Source organism: Notothenia rossii (genome assembly GCF_949606895.1).
Source record: "Notothenia rossii genome assembly, chromosome: 2".
Classification (NCBI taxonomy): Eukaryota; Metazoa; Chordata; class Actinopteri; order Perciformes; family Nototheniidae; genus Notothenia; species Notothenia rossii.
This window is the reverse complement of record NC_136904.1, coordinates 18,370,773-18,389,039: the sequence shown is the minus strand read 5'-3', so window position 1 is coordinate 18,389,039 and position 18,267 is coordinate 18,370,773. Positions and strand designations below refer to the sequence as shown.

The 18,267-nt window shown below is 40.2% G+C and overlaps 2 protein-coding genes across 2 annotated transcripts; both read right to left on the bottom strand.

Moving 5' to 3' along the window:
• Positions 1–1,094: 1,094 nt before the first annotated feature.
• Positions 1,095–2,783, bottom strand: clec3a (C-type lectin domain family 3, member A). Its single transcript, XM_079662743.1, has 3 exons — positions 2,533–2,783; positions 2,358–2,444; positions 1,095–1,850 (listed from the first exon to the last, which is right to left on the bottom strand). Exons 1-3 carry the CDS (start codon positions 2,642–2,644, stop codon positions 1,453–1,455), a joined length of 597 nt encoding a protein of 198 aa, XP_079518869.1. The 5' UTR covers positions 2,645–2,783; the 3' UTR covers positions 1,095–1,452.
• A 1,143-nt stretch (positions 2,784–3,926) lies between these two features.
• vat1l (vesicle amine transport 1-like) lies at positions 3,927–18,093 on the bottom strand. The gene is made up of 9 exons (XM_079662741.1): positions 17,363–18,093; positions 16,688–16,817; positions 16,244–16,459; positions 15,744–15,886; positions 10,838–10,941; positions 9,912–9,967; positions 9,566–9,760; positions 6,810–6,893; positions 3,927–5,697 (listed from the first exon to the last, which is right to left on the bottom strand). The coding sequence occupies exons 1-9, from the start codon at positions 17,575–17,577 to the stop codon at positions 5,599–5,601; spliced, it is 1,242 nt and encodes a 413-aa protein (XP_079518867.1). The 5' UTR covers positions 17,578–18,093; the 3' UTR covers positions 3,927–5,598.
• Between the last annotated feature and the right edge of the window lie 174 nt (positions 18,094–18,267).

Here is an 18,267-nt window from a genome sequence, read left to right as displayed (position 1 = left end):
TAAAGTGCACAATATGGTTTCATGATCAGAATCTCACTTGGATGAGCACCTAAAACTATTCCATTCATAACGTATTACATATAGGCCTATCATTTATTTTTTTATATGAATTTGTGAATGATGACACTGTCACATTTCTCATCTGCACCATAATAGTGTTGCATGTAACCTTAAACCTGCAGATGGCATGAAATAAAACTGACATTCGATGCAACAAATGCTACTAAATGCATGGCGCAATACATAAATAGGTGACATTTAGGGGTAGGCTACAAAGTGAGACACACATTAACACATTATATATTTTTGCATACATTGCAATGGATTTTCGTGCAGTGAGGCAGCTAAATCTATTTTTCACATTCAAACCGTGCAGTAAAAAAGGTCAAGGTTTGATAACAGTCCCCTTTCTGTATGCTTGCATGTTCTTTCAATGTTTGTTCAAGTTTATTTTTGGTGCTTCCTACCACATTCCAAAAAGTAGTTAGATGAATTGACTTTAACGTTCATATATAAAAACACACTCATAGTGATACAGTGATCAATAGTCATTTCAAAAGTGCATTAAAAGAGTCTCAACTTTCAGTTTGATCAGAGCTTTATTATGCAGCTCAGACCTCATGTTGTAGTTACATTAATAACCGTACAGGGGACTTTAATGTCAACCACTGCCTTTGAATTATATAAGCAGTATCGGTTAGATTTGTTAGTTTTTATTTTTTCATTTCTTTATTTTTCTTATGTAGCCCACTCTTCAATTCTTTCAGCCTGTGTTTTATAAACCTTCATAACTTCTGTGTATGAAAGCGTTTTTATGCAGTTTTATTTCCCTTTCTCTGCCCTTTTAAACGGTAATGTAAAGCACCTTGACTTCCCTCAGTGGATGGTATATGTTTATTAAAGGACTTTGCCTTGCCACATGCTGCCTCGTTAGTTATTAAATCTGATAGCAGATTACAACAAGTATCCCTTACACATTATACATCTCAACTTTATCTCTGATTATTAGTCCCAACATTTAGTTTTAAAGTTTTTTTGGGCTGTTTTAATTTCGGCTCTCGAGAACAACAACAACAACCCAACATCAGCAGTAGAAATGTTATCTGAAGAACTCACTGGTGTGTTTATATAATAATGTTAGGTGCACTGATGCTAAATAATTGAGACTTAATAAAGAAACTTTACCAGTCTTTTGAAAATAAAACCAACAAAGTTTATGTCCTTGTTTATTTCGATACAACCCTATCCCGAACGTCTTACATCTCATGCTGTTCAGTTTTCACCTGAGGATTTCACGTTTAACCTGATTATCTAATGAATAAAGTTACTGTAGGTTAACTTTCATAAAACAAGTTATGTTTCAATTATGAATAAGCACAGACTTGACAACACATCCTTATTTAGTGACCCGAATAAATGATCATCAAGTTGTCAACAACCACTCTGTTTCATTTAGGGAATGACATATTCACAGATGTAATTTTTGAGGCTGCGACACACCTCATCAGACCACTTTCCTTGTGCAGCCACTGAAAGAGCAACACAGCTCTCCCTCTTCGTTCCTGTGGGCTGCTTCTTGGAGCGGTCCCAGTTCAAGTAGCTGACTGGTAGACTGTTGACATCAACATACTGGCCTTCTTTCACTATGTCTGCCACACCGATCCAGAAGTCCTTGGATCCAGGGGCGCTCCTCTTTGCATAATCTTTAAGTTCATTGTTTTCCATCAAGTCCCGTGGCATTGCAAGCGTTCCTCCTTGTGCAATGCAGTCTTCATTTGCATCATGGAAATGTTTGGGTTCCTCAACCGTGAGATAACACTTCTTGTAAGCTTTAATCCCCCGGAGACAGACTGAAAACACAGTATCGCTTCATGAGTGAATTGTATTGTAAATAATGTACATATAAGCTTTGTTTCTTTTGTAACCCCCTGTTTTCCTCCAGAAAATAAATAGAAATATAATATCATAAACAGCGATTTCTGAGTTTGTAAAATGTAGCTTTGTTTGTTTTTTCTAGCATCAACTTGGCCGCCCCACTTTAGCACTGATCTAATGAGGGCTGCTGTCCTCTGCTGGACACTCAGCACACTAAGAAGTTCAAAATCATTTTTTTTTAAAAACCAAATATATCTTTGCAAAGTCCACACTCTTGCATATCAGCGCATTAGCCTGAATTCACAAGTAAAAGTGAAGAAAAGCACCAAAATATACCTAAAACACAAATCAAATAATTAGCCAACCATCGCATGCTTTACTTCTCGTTCAATAAACATACTAAATAGTGCAGTGATGCTTTTGCATTTGATCCATTACTGTAACCCCCTCTGTCTTTAATCTTCCTTCCATTAGGGCAATACCTGTCTGCAACGCCTGCATTTCCTTCAGTAAATTCACCTCCTGCCACAACCTCTCCAGCTGGGACTTAACATCATCTTCTTCTGCAGCTGTATCTCGGCAAAGAGGCAAGAAAAAAAAGGTCAGATGAACATCAATATCAAGAACATTGTTAATGAACTATGTGAGTAATTATACCTCCGGACTGACGGGGTGATACAGCTTTCCTGGTGCGAGATGGGCGACTGGAGCTGAAATGAATCAAAGAAAGGCAAAGAACGAGGAGAACAGGGATGGCCAGACGTGCCATATCTGAGACCTGTGGATCCTACAGTGACAGGACACAGTTGCACACCTTGTACTTCTCCGAAAGGAACCAAAAACACTGCAGGCAGCTCGATATATACTGGCCCTTCTGTATGCCTTGCTGGGTATGCTCCCTGCATTGGCTCTAACTCTGTTTTAGTCCAAACATCAGGAGGAGGTGAGAGGGGTATAAGGGTGGAGTGGCAAATAATGATGTACTTGTGTCTAGCATTTGATAAATATTTACTTGGAACAAGGTGCACCAAGCAGTATTCCCTTTCAGTTCAGAAACAAACTGGGAATGCATTGACTACTTCTCCATTACAGAGTGTTGAAGACATGCTAAGACACTTTTTTCTACAAAGAATATTCCACCTCATTATCACCTGTATATATATATATATATATGTATGTATGTATGTATGTGTATATATATATATATATATATATATATATATATATATATACACACACATATAAGTGGTTTTCATCTACTGCAAAAAGCATCATTTACAACTTCCAGTATATGAAAACAAATAACCAGGTCAATTTTGCAGCTAAATATGGACTATAAATATTTGTTCAATCACACAGACTTGCAGTTATGTAATGATTCAAAAATAAAGCTTCTATTAAACCAGAGGAAGTCCAGCTGGGGTGCAGGCAAAGCTATTTTTAGAGTGAGATGTTGTATACAAATGGGAGGGGGAGCTAAATAAGGAAAACCCTTGGGCATACAGGCTCAGTATAGCAGTACAACTATCAAATCTAATCTTCAAATGTTGCACTCTCCAAATTATACATTTAAAATGAGGCCTCCTCCAAGTGACAAATGTATCAATAGTATTCTTAGTATAATAGAAATGCAGTTATAAGACCCTAACTTAGAGAAGAGGCACAGTTCTTGCTTAGTTTGCACACAGTGTTCAGAATATTTGCCAACAGTACATGCATTGACTGGCTATATACCTGGAAACATAATTGAAAAGGTCAACAGTGCAGTACTGTTGGAACAAATAATGTATTAGATGGCAGCTTTTCTCTTTTGGGGCACATATTTAAAAAAAGACTTTGTTGCCAAACTGAGGGACTGTGCAGAATATGCAGTATAATTTGATACCCTGGTGATACCATGCTTATGTAGACCGAAAAACATTTTAACATCCCGATGTTATCACGGAGTTCGATTATTATTTTAATCCAGGTAAATGCAAATGTTCCACATAACATACCATTGGTGTAATACCTCAATACAATTAAAATAAATTAACTGAGAGAAATCAGAATACTTGCAGATACATTTATTCAATTAAACAGAGTTGTACTCAAAGAAGGTTCACACCAGAAAATGTGGCAAAAATATATACGACCACAGGTAAACCAGAGTTTATAAGGAGATTGTGAACACATTATGATGTTTAACACTTTAATAGACATGTTTTTTTTTTACAAGGCAAATTATGAAAACGCACACACAGGCACACACACACAAATGAAAATGCCTGACAATGATATTGAGATGTATTTCCATAGTGTCTAAAAACAATTATCCATACTTATCTATACTCAAGTCTAAATATAAATTCTAAAAATACTTATTCCATCACTTCTGTGCCCATTAACACTGTCTATCCACCATTTATCATTCATCTTTGAAGCATGCAGCCTGTTAGTTTGCACATTGACATTTTTTTAAAGGCATAAGGAAAGACTGATTTAATTGTTTTAATTGTTGAGAAAAATACTTTTTTGATATATAATCCAGCTTTGTTTTTATAATTCAAGTGAAGAAATAAATAGTTCAAATGACTAGTCAATATGCTGTATAAGCAAGGCCCCAAACAATGATGTTTTAATTACAAATAAAACCAGATCAGTTATTAGAATATGTGTGGACATTTCATAGAAACTGGCAGAGTAAAGCAGAGGGCATCGTTATCATGTAAATATAATACACAGTGTCTTTCAGACCTGAATCACCCTGCTTTTAAACACCTGATCATTGCAAAAATAGTTTATGGCACTTTTTCTTTGTGAGGCACCAGCAAGTAAACAATTTCGGTCAGACAAGTAAAAGCAGAGACTCCACAAATGCTTGACTTACACGCTGCCTGAGAATACTCTGAATTTACCGATTTATATCATGTTCTCTTGCATTTAGATATTTTATTATATTATGTTTGTGACCTTCAAAGTGTATGCAACACTGTATGGCATTGTATAGATTTGACATCTGAATAAATGTCCGGTGGAAGATTTTTAAATGTTTTTATAATGTGAACTTTACTTCTTCTTTACACTTGTTGGTGGGCTAAAGGCACTGGTGATCCTGTGATATATTACAAGGTTGGCAGGAACCTAAGATACAAATATCAAGCAAATATCTACTGTACACACATACCTTTCTACCACTGGTGGCTACCACATCACTGCATTTAAATATTCCACATGCCAATCGTTTTCCTTATACAGCTGTCATCACTGAAAAGGTGAATATTAAATTACACTTTCTTATTCTTTTTTTAGACAGGGTAGGGTTGTTATGCTACATAACATTGATCGTAAGTATGTTTTTAAGGGTACTAATCCTAACCCTGTTTCCAGGCTTAAATGCTTTTTCAGTCAATAAACTGTTTGTGGATGCAATTAATAGAGAAATGGACACAAAGCTAATCAAATTATTGGCTAGCATAACGTCATAATACCGTAAAGAATATAAAAATACTAGATGGACAATGGCACTTCCACCTGCCTGTCTGTGTTAGAGAAAATGTTGTTAGGTCTCTGTTTTCACAATAATTTTGCTTGAACATTTAACTGACAAACAATAAGTAACAAACAAATATTGTACATAAATCCAGTCATGCATGCATGCATACAGCACATGCATACAGCACATACTGCTCAACACTTGTGTGGTGAATGCCTCTTCAGTCTCTGGGCGTGTAGCCGGGAGGTTTAATGGATGAAGGGCATTCGCTCCTTGCTGTCATTGTCTCCCTCTGGCTCCTCTTCTTCCTCTCCAGCCTCACTGGTCTCTGTGCTGTCACTGGCCATCTAGTGGTAAGATATTATTCAGCTGTCATTACTAAGCTACCATTCAGAGAAACAGAGGTGAAAACAAATGAAAGATGACATCAAATAGTACAGTCAATAAGTAAATACTCTTTCTAGTAACGGGCAACTGCTTACAGGGTCTCTGCTCTTCATATGATCAGGTCGATACATATTACTGTTTTTAGGTTTATTATTGAGACCACCTTAGAAACAGCTAGAGGAAATCCCACACACTGCCTCGTTCTGACACTGACCAGTCCTAAAAAATGTGCTTTAGGCTTTAGAAATGTCAGATGTGACTATTTAAAAACAACCAACATATTGGTATGTTTACATTGGCTGAAAATGTGTTTTTGAATAAATCTGTATTTAAAATTAGCCCTACATTGGCCAAATGAATAAGATCAGGCAGAAATGCAAGGAATCTTTCTTCCAATAACTTGTTGGAAGTCATCCAAACTAGTTTTATAATATGCATACTTTTACCAATTTACCAATCTGCCAATTTATTTCCATCTTCTTCCTCTCTGCTCTTCCTCCTGTCAGTCATGTACCCTTGAATATAAATGTGATATAATAATTACATGATAAAATTAGTTTTTTATTTTATATTTCTAACTGTCTCATAAGTCTTTGCTTGTATCTTGTAATGATACTAACAATAGAAGCTAAAAGCTGTTACTTTAAATAATACTTTAATAATGTTAAATGTTCAATTTATAGACGTATTTTATGTTTTTACCATTATACTATTGCATACATACATTGCATTTGATCAGCCACTCTTTGGGTGTGTGTCATTCTGTGCTCGTCCTGTAGAGGATGTTAGAGCAACTGGTTTCAGCTGGCAGACTTCTCTTTGGTGGACAATTTCCATTAATGTACACAATACACTGATTACTTTACTATCCACAGCCCATACTTTATTTATTTGATTCATTAATTTGAATAAATAATATATTTTGTTTAAATGCCATCATGTTAATTAATTTTCTATTTATGTAGGAATGTATTTCTAAGATAAGATCAATCCACATGTATGAATGGAGCCCCTTCTATTGATGTTTGTTGTCTGATAACTTTAGAAAAGAAAAAACACATTCAAATGTTACCAGAGGGGTGGGAGACTTCTCGACATCCAGAATGAGTTTTCCTACGTTGCCTCTGTCATGAATTCTCTGCATGGCCTCTTTTACCTGAGAATAAAACACAACATTTAACTAACATTAATAAGCAGAAGTGTTGAACAAACAAATATATTAAAATAACCTAAAGTTTAACATTACACATTAGGGCAGAAACTTTGTTTTCTTTCAGAAATAAATCATAAAGATATGGACATTACAGATTGACTCATCAAGTATCTCATACTAACAAAAGAGAGAGAAGCGCTTAAAACCTAGGAAAGTGCAATGAGACTTCCTGGTCTGTAGCCCATAGAAACATCCGTCAACAATATGTTTTATGAGCTGACATTTTGCTTTGTTATCTGACCAGTTAACGTCAGCTTTAGAACATTTGAGCTATTGTCCATAATTGTTCATCACCTGCAGTTTTATTACTACATGCTGAGTGGTGGAAGAATAGGAGAAGAGGGACAAGTGCTTTATGCTTTTCTCCATCTCAACAATACATTGCAGATTTAATGCCTCAAAATGTGGTAGAGTATTAAAGCATATCACAACAAGTGTTTATCAAAATGGTTATTCTGGAATTAAAAAGAACCAACAATGACTTAAACTTCAACTGGAACAGGTTTTGTACTTAGGTTTTCCAATCTTTCACAAAATTTCATTCCATCTGTGGCCATTGCCCAAAAAACACTACTAACATTTATGAAAAGCTAGCAAACTTGACCTTTTTTTATCCACATCAGACAAAAACACCTCGCAGGTCAGAACTTGTTAAATCAAACCTCATCGCAAGCTTGTCCGACTGAATTAGGTAGAAAAATAATTCACACACCAAACCATTACTCAGTATGTCATATCTTGTTTTCTCATTACAATCCACACAAAGAAACAACTGAATGTGCCTTTTTGTCTGAAAGCCATTGTTTCACAAGCATTCATTTACTCATTTACTAAAAAAGAAAGTAGAAATCAAGCCAAGAGCAGAAATAGGTCAGAAACGTGTCCCACATTGGCTGTCAGTTAGCAAGAGAGGGTGAGAACCACTTCATTGTAGGTTTTAATATGGCATTCCTGCATGGTACAAAAAAGTGAGATACTGTATGAAGGCTCACTTTTATCTTTTTAATATTTTAAGGTTTTGACCTTGGGAAACCCAGGTGAAAAAAACGGATTCAGTCTTTCTGAACTCAGTTTTTCTCATTTGGTCTCGAACATTCTCTAACTTTTTGTTTGAGGATAAACAAGTTGCCATGTAAACTAACACCCTCCGAATTCTAGGTCTAGGCAAATGAATAAATGAGGCAGGAGGTGACCCTGATACGGCAGCCCACGCCATCCTCCCCTTAATGACATTCTTCATGGGCCATGGTTCCAGTGAATGGCTGACAAATCTGCCAAGGTTTAATGACAATCAGTACTGAGGGAGTTTCCCATGAGAAATACAACATTTTAATTTCATCAACATGTTCTTCCTCTGACTGTCGATACGAAGTTCAAAATGACTTATTATTAACCTATTTTGATGGATAACCTGCACCTCATTACTTTCATCTGCACACATGGAGAATTTCAGGTGTGGAACAAATTCCAAACGTTTTATTTGTAAATATCGGGGATGTGTAAGATGGGAACCATAAGGCAAATTATTTCAATATGAAACTTAATGCTGGGGGGAATGGAGACAAGTAGCTGAAGACAAGTACTGTATTGCATCCTGCCAAGGCCTTTTTTGAGTTTTCCTGCTATGACAGTCAAAAGGTCTGCCTGTAATATTTCTATATACACTGTTGCCAATAAAGTTGGAATCATTTGTTTCAGACACATTCCTCTTTTTATGCCTATTTTATTTTGTGATATGTTTGGAATACATTTATCAATACAAAATGTAGAAGATATAGACTTTATCTATCAAGAACAAATCACATTCATAATTTCAAGAGAAGAGGTAAAACATATATTATTCCAACTTTATGGGCAACAGTTAATGTACAGTTAGTGACTTCTGACAATGTTTTAGTGTTGTGTGCATCAGTGCCTGCCAAATGTTAAGGCCCTACCCCCACAGAAGTGTGTCCTCTTATTCCAGCTGATTGAATGTTTGTTTAGCTTATAAAAGATATATTGAGGGATAACAGAATTACATTATTTCCATTTTGTAAAAGCGCTGCCCCTCCTCCTCATGTCAAGCTAATAAATCCAGCACTATATGTTTTACAGCCACACTAGGGCTGACACTTTTTATTTAAAACGTTCATTTTCATTTGATTGTCTAACCACACAGCTCCACCTTTTGTGTCCTGAGCCAAGCTAAACACTGCATTACTAGTTGTTCAACACTATTGAAATTGGGATGTGTATAAGTGCAATGTACAATGGTAAAATCACAGTTAAAAGGGAGATTTTAGATTTTAAGAATTTGTAGAAATGAAAAGTGAATTGATTGACGTATGTCCTGATGTGCTTTGTGTGGGTGTGAAATAATTGTTGAACAGCAGGAATATACAACCTACCCACCATCTGTGGAACAATGTCCAAGAACAGTTGACAATGTCCCACAGAAAAACAGCAGTGACAAACAACAGATTATAAGCTGTCAAATAATTGTATAAAATGTTCTCTTTCATTTTAAAGCTGGTATTTTTTCTCATGTAACCACTCTGATCTAATCATTTTTAATTTGGTCATTATTGACATTGTTTCCTGTCTCACGCCCTCCAATCACTACAGTGTCTTACCTCCTCCAGCGCCCATAGGGAGTCCACTACCGGCTTGATCTTCTTTTGGTCAAAGAGACACAAGAGTTTGTCCATCACTGATTTCACGAGATTACATTTCCCATGTTTGAAGAGGAGGTTGAGGAGCGAGAATCCTGCTATGACTTTATTCTCTTCGTATAGTTTAATAGGGTTCACCTTCTCCACCTGCCACCACTGGAGAAAAAAGCAACAGCACAAAGAGACATGGTTATTCCGAGGGACTCATTTGTGTGTGTTTGATTTGCCATGAAAAGATTAAATGTGCATTGTGTAGTAGGCTACTGTTTCCTTCAAATGTTGATGACAGAATGCATCTCTGACTCACAGATTTTGCAAAGCTGAAGAAACTCTTTGTTTCCCCAGTTACCATGTTTGATGCGCCTGAAAAAACAGAAATAAAAGGATTGTTGAATGCTGTGCAAAAGTCTAGGCAGAAGTGACTGGTCAGTAACAGGCAGCCACAAAGCATAAAGGGGGAGGTAGTGGAGGAACAGTTAGCACCTTTAGACCATTAGATCTGTGCAAGCATGCCTTCGCTCATATTCAGTATCACTTATACTAAATAATTAATATCCCTCCAATACTTTTACTTGATTCATGAAGCTTAACACAAACTAAAGTAATTAACAGAGACCTGGTAAGTATGGAAGCTGTGAAAGGCACTACATTTCATTTGCAGGATACAGATGAGAATATTATTTTCACGTGAGCTTCATTATCTCTCTCCTAATCCAGTTGCAAACACATTTCATTAATGCAATACTTGAATTGTTCAACATTATGAAAATGATCCTAATTGTTTCTTTCTAAGAATCAGATAAGAAGAGTAATATCACCCTCTTGTCTGTTTTAAAAAAATAAAAGCTACAGCCAGGAGATGGTTAGATTAGCCTAGTGTAAAGACTGGAAACAGAGGAGAACTACTGGCCTGGCTCTGTATACCTTTAACAAACAACCTTTTACACCAGGGTTGTGTGCCTGGCTAATATCTGGCCTGGATCAGAGACTTCCTAATGTCTTGTTGTCACCAGGGTAGCTGTGTCAAATTTCTTTTTTAATAAACAGATGTGAGAGTATCAATCTCCCTGATATATTGCTTGACAAGAAATTGTATGTGTTTCCAAAAATGTCAAACTATTTTAGCAAGCGTACTACATTTTAGACTGCACACAAACACATTGCAAATTTAGATATTAACACTTGGAAAGTACTGAATGGAAATCATAGTATTGTTATAAGTATGGCCCCCACCATATAGTATGTAGGTTCCCAAAGGCCTCAGCAGAGTCAGGCCTTTCGCTGTGTTCTCCCCACAGAGGCAGTCCAACACGATGTCCACCCCCTCTGGAGAAATCCTAAAAGATTAACAACAAGGTAAAGAGGAAGTCAACTGGGAAAAACGTGATCTAAATGAAATAAAACGTTGTTTTTACATTTAGTTTTATACATCACATGTAAAAAAGTATGCAAAAAACAGTTTTCCAGATCTAGAGAAATCAATATTGAGGATAACAGTTTAATTAATTAATGAACCAAATAAAAACATTTCCTGGTAAAAGATTTTCACATGAACACATGTCAAGCTTTTCTTACATCATATAATAAAAAACGGAATTATCTTCAGGCTTTGGATTGATGACTATACAAAACAAGACATCACCATAGGAAATATTGATTGGTATATTATACATGATTCTCTGTCATTCTATGTTTAAAAAAAAACAGAATATTCATCAGTAATGAAAATGAATTCCATCCATCCATCCATCTTCTCCCGCTTATCCGTGGTCGGGTCGCGGAGGTAGCAGTTCCAGCAGAGAGCCCCAAACTTTCTTTTCCCTGGCCACATCAACCAGCTCTGACTGGGGGATCCCAAGGCGCTCCCAGGCCAGCAAAGAGATATAATCCCTCCATCTGGTTCTAGGTCTACCCCTTGGTCTCTTCCCAGCTGGACGTGCCTGGAACACCTCCCTAGGGAGGCGCCCAGGTGGCATCCTAACTAGGTGCCCGAACCACCTCAACTGGCTCCTTTCGACGCGAAGGAGGAGCGGTTCAACTCCGAGTCCCTCCCGGATGACCGAACTTCTCACCTTATCCCTAAGGGAGACACCAGCCACCCTGCGGAGAAAACCCATCTCGGCCGCTTGTACCCGCGATCTCGTTCTTTCGGTCATGACCCATCCTTCATGACCATAGGTGAGGGTAGGAACGAAAATGGCGCGGTAGACAGAGAGCTTTGCCTTCTGGCTCAGCTCCCTTTTCGTCACAACGGTGCGGTAAAGCGACTGCAGTAAAGCGACTGCAGTAAAGCGACTGCAGTACCGCTCCCGCTGCTCCGATTCTCTGACCCATCTCACGCTCCATTGTTCCCTCACTCGAGAACAAGACCCCGAGATACTTGAACTCCTTCACTTGGGGTAAGGACTCATTCCCTACTTGGAGTGGACAGTCCATCGGTTTCCTGCTGAGAACCATGGCCTCAGATTTGGAGGTGCTGATCCTCATCCCAGCCGCTTCACACTCGGTTGCGAACCGATCCAGTGAGTGCTGAAGGTCGCAGACCGATGAAGCCATTAGAACCACATCATCTGCAAAAAGCAGTGGTGCAATCCTTAGTCCACCGAACTGCAGACCCCCTCCCCCACGACTACGCCTCGAAATCCGATCCATGTATATTACAAACAGGATTGGTGACAAAGCGCAGCCCTGGCGGAGGCCAACCCTCACCTGAAATGGGTCTGACTTACTGCCGAGGACCCGGACACAGCTCTCGCTTTGGGAGTACAGAGATTGGATGGCCCCGAGTAGAGACCCCATCACCCCATACTCCCGCAGCACCTCCCACAGTGACTCCCTGGGAACCCGGTCATACGCCTTCTCCAAGTCTACAAAACACATGTAGACTGGATAAGCGTACTCCCAGGCCCCCTCCAGGATCCTTGCGAGAGTAAAAAGCTGATCCGTCGTTCCACGACCAGGACGGAATCCGCATTGTTCCTCCTCAATCTGAGGTTCGACAATCGGCCTGACCCTCCTTTCGAGTACCTTAGAGTAAACTTTCCCGGGGAGGCTGAGTAGTGTGATGCCTCTGTAATTGGCACACACCCTCTGATCCCCCTTTTTAAAAAGGGGAACCACCAACCCGGTCTGCCACTCCTCCGGTACTGTTTCCGAATTCCACGCAACGTTGATGAGACGTGTCAACCATGACAGTCCCTCAACACCCAGAGCCTTCAGCATTTCTGGGCGGATCTCATCCACCCCCGGGGCTTTGCCACTGTGAAGTTGTTTGACGACCTCAGTGACCTCCCCCCGGGAGATTGGTGTCGATCCCCCGTCATACTCCAGCTCTGCCTCTAACATAGAGGGCGGAGTTGTCGGGTTCAGGAGTTCCTCAAAGTGCTCCTTCCAACGCCCTAACACTCCATCAGTTGAGGTCAACAACGTCCCATCCTTACTGTACACAGCTTGGATGGTTCCCTGCTTCCCCCTCCTGAGGTGTCGGACAGTTTTCCAGAACAACTTTGGTGCCGCCCGAGAGTCCTTTTCCATGTCTTCTCCGAACTTCTCCCACACCCGCTGCTTTGCCTCGGCCACGGCTGAGGCTGCTGACCTTCGGGCCTGTCGGTACCTTGCAACTGCCTCGGGAGTCCCCCGGGATAACAAATCCCTGAAGGCCTCCTTCTTCAGTCGGACGGCTTCCCTGACCACCGGTGTCCACCAGGAGGTTCGAGGGTTACCGCCCCTTGAGGCACCTAGGACCTTGAGACCACAGCTCCCCACCGCGGCTTTGGCAATAGAGGCTTTGAACACCGACCACTCTGGTTCAATGTCCCCAACCTCCACAGGAATGCCCGAAAAGCTCCGCCGGAGGTGTGGGTGGAACTTGGGCCTCCTCCAGACGTTCCCAGTTCACCTGAACTACATGTTTGGGCTTACCAGGTCTATCCAGAGGCTTCCCCCGCCACTCGACCCAACTCACCACCAGATGGTGATCAGTTGACAACTCCACCCCTCTCTTTACCCGAGTGTCCAAAACATACGGCCTCAGGTCCGATGATACGATAACGAAATCGATCATGGACCTTCTGCCTAGGGTGCTCTGGTACCGCGTACACTTATGAGCATCCTTATGTTCGAACATGGTGTTTGTTATGGCCAATCCAGGACTAGCACAGAAGTCCAGTAACAAACCACCACTCCGGTTCAGATCAGGGGGGCCGTTCCTCCCAATCACTCCCCTCCAAGTGTCTCCATCATTGCCCACATGTGCATTGAAGTCTCCCAGCAAGATTAAAGAGTCCCCTTCAGGAGCCCCATACAGGACTCTTTCCAGGGTCTCCAAGAAGGCCGTATACTCTGAACTGCTGTTGGGTGCATAAGCAACAGTCAGAGTTTTCCCCCCCATAACCCGCAGGCGTAGGGAGGCAACCCTCTCGTCCACTGGGGTAGACTCCAACAACGAAGTACCCAACCGGGGACTTGTGAGTATCCCCACACCCGCCCGGCGCCTCACACCTTGAGCAACTCCGGAGAAGAATAGAGTCCAACTCCTATCCAGAAGTAAGGTTCCAGAGCCGACGCTGTGCGTAGAGGTGAGTCCAACCAGATCCAACTGGTAACGCTCCACCTCCCGCACAAGCTCCGACTCCTTCCCCCCCAGAGAGGTGACGTTCCACGTCCCCAAAGCCAGCTTCTGTCGCCCGGGTCTGGTCCGTCGAGACCCTCTGCCTTCACTGCCACCCTTCTGGCAGCGCACCCGACCCCATCGCTGTTTCCCGTAGGTGGTGGGCCCGCGGGACGGAGAAGCGGAGGTGTTGCCCACGTCGCCTTTTCGGGCTGTGCCCGGCCGGGCTCCGTGGCAAGCAAATGAAAATGAATTGCAGTCTTAAAATGTTTGCAGGTTAATTTACGGTTGATCAACCAACCATTTTGTCATTTAGTTGAGATAAGTTAAAATCAGAGGTCATCTTTATACAGTCACACTGATGGGAATGTTTACGCTAATTGTTCATTTATTCAGCCTATGAGTCATACCCAGGAGCAGTTTTAGGGTTAATTCAATAACGGAGTCATAAGTCATGAGTATTGATTCTCTGGAGTTTTACTCTGAGAATAGGTGGCAGTTGTTGACTCTGCCTCCACTGTATTTATTTATAAGGAACTTAATGCTATGTAATGCCCGCATCACTCCTCATCAGTAACTTGCAATCATCATGTTACAAAAAGGTTTACTGATTGCACACAAAAGCAATCAGACAAACAAGCTTTCCATAATGAAACTCATTAAAGACACAGATAATAAAGAATCAAATACATGTTAACTCCTTTCTGCCTTGTGGCCTTGGACACCTGCTTGGCTAAACTGCTTGGAGGTCTTGTGATCGCCATGGTTTTTGCCTTTTGTAAAAAGACTAATTTAATCATACTTTGCTCTTGATCCTGAAAAGAATGTGTGGGCCAGGGAGATGAAAGGCATATTAATCCACTACCACTGTTGATGTGTAGGCAGAACACATGAAATAATTAGTGCTCTTTAAAATGTATTTTAATCCCTAAGCAAAATAAAAAAAATTGTGTTTCATGTATGGTGCATGTATCCTGGTTATAGAAAAGAGAATAGACACACATTTCCTGCAAATGACCAGGATGCAGCATGGGTTTGGAGTTTCCTGAATAACCAAAGCTTCAAAAGAAGATTGAAAAAAAATAGCAGTAAAACAGCATATTACTATAAAATCAAATGTCAGGCAGAGTTTGCTACAAGGTGATTTATTTGTATTGCTGGCTGACAGCGTGCTGTGTTGTGAATGGAATGTGTAGGGCATCAACGCTTGTTCCTAATTGGCTCTGTTGTTCCACATTGCCAGCGCAGACCTACGCCCAACACAATGCTGCTCATCTATCAGATGAGCCGTGAGTTGCCATGGGGACCACGGCCACATAAGACCAAATAAGGCAACAGGTAACATCTGCCTCCTTGTGCAGCCCTCTGCTCAGTGAGGTCCATGTAACCATGCTACAGCTAACATGCCTGAATAAATTCATTTCTAAAATAAACAAGTTAACATTGCAAAGCATACACGCTGAGGAAACTAAAACAGACCACTTCAGCCTCAAATCATAATCATACTTTGGACCAACTTTGAATGCTTACTTTTGTACTTCTTGCATATAATCAACATTTCTGTCAAAGAGGTGAGTCACCGAGTCTCTGATGGCTGCGTGTTTGGAACATGAGGCGATCCCAAACACAGTGACATTAGGCACTGTGGAGCACAGCTGAGCCACAGCTTGACCCTGAAAATAACAAACAGTGGAAACAGTTTATCAATGCCTGAGAACACCAGCTTTTAACTCTCAATATACCAGGGTCACAAAAAGGAAACAGTAGGTGCAACATTAACAATCATCATAGAAAATCAGATAAAGTGGTGTCGAATACAAACAATCAATGACTACTGCTTTAAAAGTTAGATATAACAAGATGTTGTTTAAATGATCAAACATATATTTCAGTCATTACCGTCATCACAGCAGCAGTTATCAAGAACAACAGTACACAAACTACTTTTATAAAGCTGTCAGTTAGAATGAGAGTTGGCTAACCACTTTGTATGGCTGCTGGGCAATAGTAATAAAAGCAAATGCACTTACTACACCACCTCCCGCTGAGTGGACCAACACTGACATCCCCTCTCGCAGATTAGCAACCTCAAAGAGCATCATATAGGCCGCCACAAAGTTCAGGGAGAATGCAGCAGCCTCAGCAAAACTCATTTCCTCTGGCATCTTGTAGACAAAATCCGCTGGCGTGCACACCACTTCTGCCCAGGCATTGTAATTGACAAATGCCATAACTCTGTCGCCTATCTGAAAGAAACATGTTAGAGTAGCTGGATAACAAGCTGACACTAATGTGAAACAAGCATGAGGGTAATAGGCAGGCCATTGTTAGTATATTGTGGATTTGTTTAATTAGTATCACATTATCATCTCATTACAACACGAGTTCCTAGTTTTGTTGAGGCAGATTTGGTAGCTCAGAATAGTTATTTGACACATCAGAGCGTTACATATAGAATCCTTAATGTCACTAACCTCAAATCCGGCTGTGTTTTCCCCTACTGACTCTACTATCCCAGAGCATTCAAACCCAGGGACAATAGGGAGTTTTGGAGGATTATCAATAGACCCCTGACGTACCATCAGATCCAGGAAATTCAGGCCACTGCAACAAATAATAAAAAGTACCTTTTGATGAGATGAAATCCCTCTAATGCTAAATGAAAACCATGCCCACTGACAGGTAATATATCATACCGTAAATACTACAAATACTTAGTCTGATATATGAGATTTTAAGGGATGCACAGTACTTTAATTCATGATTAATATCAACAATAAATCACTGGCTATTTCCCTATGGTAACAGCAGTCTCTATTAAACAACAATTTCCTAACGTTGTATTTTCCAACACTTAACATTAGTCCAGCTGTAATATTCTGCAGTAATGAGCTAATTCATACTTTGTGAAGGCAGCTATTATGCTATCAAACCCTAAACAATGATTTAAAGTCTGACTGACAAGCTTGCTTGATGTTTGCTTGCTATGGTGCTCCAGGCAGCCACCCACTAGAAAAGACCTGTGGCTTCATGACAGCGACATTTTCCAATAACATTCAGTCTTCACGCTTATCAGGATTTCTGTGAAGCGTGGTTATTAAAATCCCTAATACAGTACAATATACAATAAATCAGTGGTTCAGATTTACCATGCTTTGACGCGTATCTTCACTTCACCATCATGAGGCTCGGGCATTGCCTTCTTGGTTACCCTGAGTTTGTTAAGACCTCCGAAACCTGCCAGCACCACAGCTCTCATTTCTTTAGCATCGCCGGATGATTCCACATGTTCTGGTTCTTTTCCCGGATTTGTGTCTATCATGAACTGGGTCTCCTCCGTCATATCTGCTCCTTCTTTAGCCATGTTGGAGACCCGCTGCTCTGCCTCTCCGCTCCGCCTCGGGCTTCAGAGCGATGTGGTGCGCAGAGAGCCGCTGTGAGGAGGGTTATCCACGGTGGTGCCTCAAATATCACTGTCTACACTTTAATTCAATTATGCGGACATTTGGATTTGGAATAATCGTTTTTTCCTTTCGTTCAAGTCAGAAAGATAATGATTAAATCAATTTCAATTTGCCATTTGAAGAATCTGGAATACACAACATCCTTGTGTAGTGTTTGCTTGCAGTAGACTTAAGAATGAATAGCACCATCTGCTGGTAATGGGTGTACAAAACTTCATCTGGTAAGAAATTACTTACTAAATGCAACTCATTAATACATGATATAGTCAAAATCCTGTGCACATGTAGGATAAACATTTTATCCTTATCATGGTTTTTCAAAGATGCTCTCAATACTGTAAGGTAAATAGTTATTAATGCATTACAAAACAATTTGATTAAATATAAAATATATGAGATACTGCATCGTGAGCAGCTGTGCAATTACACTTTGTTTGAGGTCACCAACATTACATGTTTTACTTCTTTGTTTACTGCTTAAAGAGATGTGTCTGATTATCGTATGCAGCATCTATAACTTTTGCAAATATAATAAAAGGAATAAGTGTTTGGAGGAAAGCTGCTGCTTTTATTATGTTGTGTGGATACAA

Excerpts from the sequence above, each read along its gene's own strand:
- vat1l (XM_079662741.1), bottom strand. The coding sequence starts at position 17,577 with ATGGCTAAAGAAGGAGCAGATATGACGGAGGAGACCCAGTTCATGATA. Across the intron at positions 16,818-17,362 it reads AAGATACGCGTCAAAGCATG|TGGCCTGAATTTCCTGGATC; the intron begins GTAAATCTGAAC and ends TATTTGTTGCAG. Across the intron at positions 16,460-16,687 it reads AAAACACAGCCGGATTTGAG|ATAGGCGACAGAGTTATGGC; the intron begins GTTAGTGACATT and ends TGTTTCTTTCAG.
- clec3a (XM_079662743.1), bottom strand. The coding sequence starts at position 2,644 with ATGGCACGTCTGGCCATCCCTGTTCTCCTCGTTCTTTGCCTTTCTTTG. Across the intron at positions 2,445-2,532 it reads ATCACCCCGTCAGTCCGGAG|CTGCAGAAGAAGATGATGTT; the intron begins GTATAATTACTC and ends GCCGAGATACAG. Across the intron at positions 1,851-2,357 it reads AATGCAGGCGTTGCAGACAG|TCTGTCTCCGGGGGATTAAA; the intron begins GTATTGCCCTAA and ends CTGTGTTTTCAG.